Consider the following 4,635-nt stretch of genomic DNA (forward strand, 5'->3'; position numbering starts at 1 on the left):
ACCGAATTGCTCTCCAGAAAACACTCTGGAATTGAAAAATGACAGGAAAAGATCAACACGAGGGCTGGGTGCCGGAGGCAAGGCCTTCCACTGTTTTGAGCCCTGACACTAAGCTCTAGAATAGCTGCAGCTGCAGCCTATAGGACATGGGCATGTGTCAGGCAGGCTGTGAAATGCTGCCTGCTCCCCATGCACGACCTCATTGCTCCCTCACATCACCCCTATGGATTAATCGGGGCTCTTGAGAGACACCACCAACAGGATATCAGCAAAGATGGATGAGAGCAGATTTATTAAAGGAATTGGAGGGTGAAAAGTCTCAGCACAGGCTTTCTGCAAGCTGGAGCCCCTGGGATGCCAGGAGTGTGACTCCGTTCACATCCAAAAGCCTCAGAACCAGGGAAGTGGATGGTGTAACTCTCAGTATGAAAAGAGCCTGCAGTTGTGGTGTCCACGGGCAGGAAAAGAAGAGTCCCAGCTCCAGGAGAGAAAGGGAGGAAAGCGCCTTTCCTCTGCCCTGTTTCTTCTATCTGGGCCTCAGAGAATTGGATGGGGCCTGTCTCTACTAAAGGCATCTTCCTCACTCTGTCCACCAGCTCACACCAATCTTCCTGGGAATACCTGCGGGCTCACTCAGAAACAATGCTTTACCAATTCCTGATGTATTCCTTAAGGCAGCCACGTGGACACCTGAAATTAACCATCGCACCCTGTAAAATGGGTACTATCCACACTGGACACCTGAGATAGACAGCTTGAGTACCTTTCTTATGGTGCTTATAGGTTACAGAGTCAGGATTAAAACTCAAGTCTGCAAAGATCAAATTCCAAACTCTACCCTCTCAAGGACTGCTGCTCAATGCTGCAGAAGCAGCACTCTATTACACACTGTAGGAGGACTGAAGAGGCACTCGAGGCACGTCCCCTGGTTTAGGGGCCACATCTTAGCTGGCATTCCTGAAAGGAGTCCCCAGAACCAAGTGTGAATTCGCACACTTTATGTGTGCATAAGCGCTACAGAAATTCTAAGAGCAAGATAATTGTAGGCTCAATTCATATAGAGAAGAGTTTTTGTTTGTTGTTTGTTTGTTTGTTTGTTTGTTTGTTTGTTTTTGAGACAGAGATTCACTCTTGTTGCCCAGGCTGGAGCGCAGTGGTGCAACGTTGGCTCACTGTAATCTTTGTCTCCTGTATTCAAGCGATTCTTTGCTTCAGCCTCCTGAGTAGCTGGGATTACAAGCACCTACCACACCACACTGGGCTAAGTTTTGTCCTTTTGGTAAAGACGGGGTTTTGCCATGTTGGCCAGGCTTATCTGAAACTCCTGGCCTCAGGTGACCCACCCACCTCGGCCTCCCAAAGTGCTGGGATTACAGCTGAGAACCACCATGTCTGGCCCGGAAGGATTTATGAAAACAGCTGCTACCTATTTCTTGAAAGAAAATGTTTTTACTGGCAGAAAAGTGTTCATCTACATGTTATATACACAGTTAAATTAGTTAATTACTAGTTGAAGGGTTTTGGGGGGTATGGGGCCCTGGGCACCGGTCCACGGGAGTGGGGAAAATGCCACGCAGAATAGAAACAGAATTGAGGACGTTTCAGGGAGAGGAGTAAGGAAAAGCGCTAGACTAGCAAGCTGATATGTAATTTTGAATCTTAACTGGATTGAGAATTTGATACAACTCAAAATTAGATAAGAGTAATTGCAGTGAAAAAAAAAATAGAGAAGAGGCCAGGCGTGGTGGCTCACTCCTGTAATCCCAGTGCTTTGGGAGGCAGAGGCTGGTGGATCACCTGAGGTCAGGAGTTCAAGATCAGCCTGGCTAACAAGGTGAAACACTGTCTCTACTAAAATACAAAAGTTAGCCAGATGTGGTGGCATGTGCCAGTAGTCCCAGCTACTCAGAAGGCTGAGGCAGAACAACTGAACCTGGGAGGTGGAGGCTGCCGTGAACTAAGATCACGCCACTGCACTTCAACCTGGAAAAGAAAGCAAGACCCTGTCTCCAAAAAAAAACAATAAGGAGGGTAAAAAAAAGTATTAATAACAAATTAAATTATTCATCCAAAAATTATTTATTGGGGACCAACCGTGGTCCAGGCAGTGGGCTAGATACTATTCGAAAAATAATCATCGCTGTCATGACTGAGCAATGCATGCGAGGCATCCTTAGAAAGGTCCTGGAAGATAGATGGGGCTTTCTTATTCCACCCTGAGTTTACAAAAGATGACCCAGGTATGTCCTACCTGCTGCCAAATAAACCCAGAGGGAGCACACAAACCTCCCAAACCATAGGCTGCCTTTTAATTTTGTTGACTGTCAACTGTGCAGAAGCTTTTAGTTTCCAGACTGCTCACCTGCGCTACATATTTCAGCCTTCCAGACCGCCACATTGTGTGAATGTGTGAGACAATTCCTTACAGTGAACCGTATCATATACATAATATCATTCAGAAACAAATATGATATGATAGTAAATAGATGTTTATGATGTATATTACACACACACACACACACACACAAACACACACACACACAAACACAATACCCTGTTGGGTTAGTTTCTCCTTCTCTGAGGAACCCCGCTTGATACAGATAGGCAGCAGAGAGAGTGTGTTTGCTGAGCTTGACCCCCTGAAGCCAGTGCTTTAAACCATGAGAATGAAACATTTAGGGGCACTCTGTGGGCACTGGGATAAGAAAGGGAAATGGATACGTTCTTTCACAGCATCCAAGAAGTGAATGGTCCTCGAGGATCAGCAGAGGAATGTGTAGGAGAGGGAGATGATTGCCATCTTCACAGAGCCTTACACCTGTCCCAGTTAGCATGGAGGAGGTTGAGGTAGGTCATACAGAAACTGGGTAATGATGGAAGGTGGGAGAGAACAGAATGTACCACTGAATGGGGGGGTCCTGGGGAAACATCTGGAGGAAACACCCTCCCGTGCCAAGTGATCTGCCAAAATTGAACATGGGGAGGTGAGGTGGGGTGACATGTCAGTTGGGAACCATCTTTAGGAGTGCTAACCATAATCTCCCTTTCTCCAATCATAGCATCCTGCCTTCCTCATCAAATGCCACCCCACCCCCACACTTCTTCGGCCATGTCCCGGCGGTGCTGTGTGACGTCTAAGCCCGTCCTTCCCGCCCAGGGCTACCATTGGCTGGGTGGTGGCATGCTGACCAATCAAAGCTCAGAAACGTGGTTGCCTCATTGTCGTGGACGAAAGGGGCACGTACACGTAGACCAGGCAGCCTGACATTGACGTTGGAGACGTTGAGTTGAGAAAGATGGCGCCAAAGAAGAGAGCCTCGGGACCGCCGGCCGAGGCCGGGGAGACGCGAAAGAGGAAGTCCTCTTCTGAGGCAAGTCCCAGTACCCCGAAGAAGGTGAGTGACCCACCCGAGCTCCTCCTCGTCTTCCCCTTGATTCCTTCCTCAAGATTCCTGCCCTGTCCTCACCTGGCACAACCTCCAGCCCGGCCCTCACCACTTCTCAGGAAACGTCCCTGTTCCCAGCCTCCTCCATCCTCTCCCCTGACCCGGACAGAGCCCCACTGTGATCTCCCTGTTGTCCTTCCAGATGCCCAAGGTGGGCAAGAGAGGAAAAGCAGGTCCTGGAGGGAGAGGAGGGAAGAAACGTGCCGCTGGGAAAAAGATGGCAGCCGTGGGAGCCCCTGAGGCAGGGAGCGGGCCAGCACCACCCGGGCCCAGCCAGCCGCCGAGCCAGGAGCTTCCTCCATGCAAAGTGCCTGTGAAGGAGGAGCCAGTGGGCGAGCCCGACCCACTGAGCCAGGAGACCCAGCTGGAGGATCCACTGAGCCAGGAGACCCAGCTGGAGGAGCCACTGAGTGACGTGATGACCGTCTCCACCTCGTCGGATCCACCGAGTGACGTGATGACCGTCTCCATCTCGTCCCTCAGCAGCGACTAAGTTCAGGCCCAGCTGCCAGGAGACTCGGAGATCTCACCAGCGCAGGGGGCGCCCCCATGCTGATGTCAATAAATCCAATGTGTTGCAAAATGATCCCAGTGACTGTGTTCTCTGATGGTGGGGAGGGAGGGAAGGAGGGAGGGAGGGAGGGAGGGAGGGAGGGAAAGGTGATGTGTGGGGGTAGGGGGGAGAGGGAGGGAGGAAGAGGTGGTGTATGGGGCGGAGGGAAGAATGGGTGGTGTGTGGAGGGGGTAGGAAGTGGGGTCCTACGAGGTTGATGTCAGAGAGACAGGTCACAGCCAGACAGGAGGATAAGGACTGCATCACAGCTGAGCACTGGAGACAAATTTCCCCTTCACAGGATGACTCCTCGTCTTGTAAGGCTTCTTTCTTCATGCAATCTTGCTAGCTCATACATCAAGTACCAAGAATCAGATTCTACCTGCTTAGGTTTCATTGTTAAAGTACCTTTTCATTCATAGAAACCGATGGAAGAATCCTCTTTCCTTTCAGCATCCCCTCCCCACAATCTAATATAATTAAGAAGAAAAATTCAAAGTAGAGTAAAATCTACTTGAAAAAAGCTATTTTATTTTTGCAACTGAGGAGACAAAAAGTACATTTCATATTTCCATACATTAGAAATACACAGGTCTTTTCTATATATAGTAGAACTTACTATATACAAATATATAA

General features: G+C 49.2%; 1 protein-coding gene across 1 annotated transcript; it reads left to right on the plus strand.

The window, feature by feature from the left end:
* The first annotated feature begins 3,241 nt into the window (after nucleotides 1-3,241).
* Nucleotides 3,242-4,032, plus strand: LOC144581003 (testis-specific basic protein Y 1-like). Its single transcript, XM_078362587.1, has 2 exons — nucleotides 3,242-3,395; nucleotides 3,589-4,032. Exons 1-2 carry the CDS (start codon nucleotides 3,297-3,299, stop codon nucleotides 3,937-3,939), a joined length of 450 nt encoding a protein of 149 aa, XP_078218713.1. The 5' UTR covers nucleotides 3,242-3,296; the 3' UTR covers nucleotides 3,940-4,032.
* The last annotated feature ends 603 nt before the right edge of the window (nucleotides 4,033-4,635 follow it).

Source organism: Callithrix jacchus, chromosome X (assembly GCF_049354715.1).
Source record: "Callithrix jacchus isolate 240 chromosome X, calJac240_pri, whole genome shotgun sequence".
NCBI classification, from domain to species: Eukaryota; Metazoa; Chordata; class Mammalia; order Primates; family Cebidae; genus Callithrix; species Callithrix jacchus.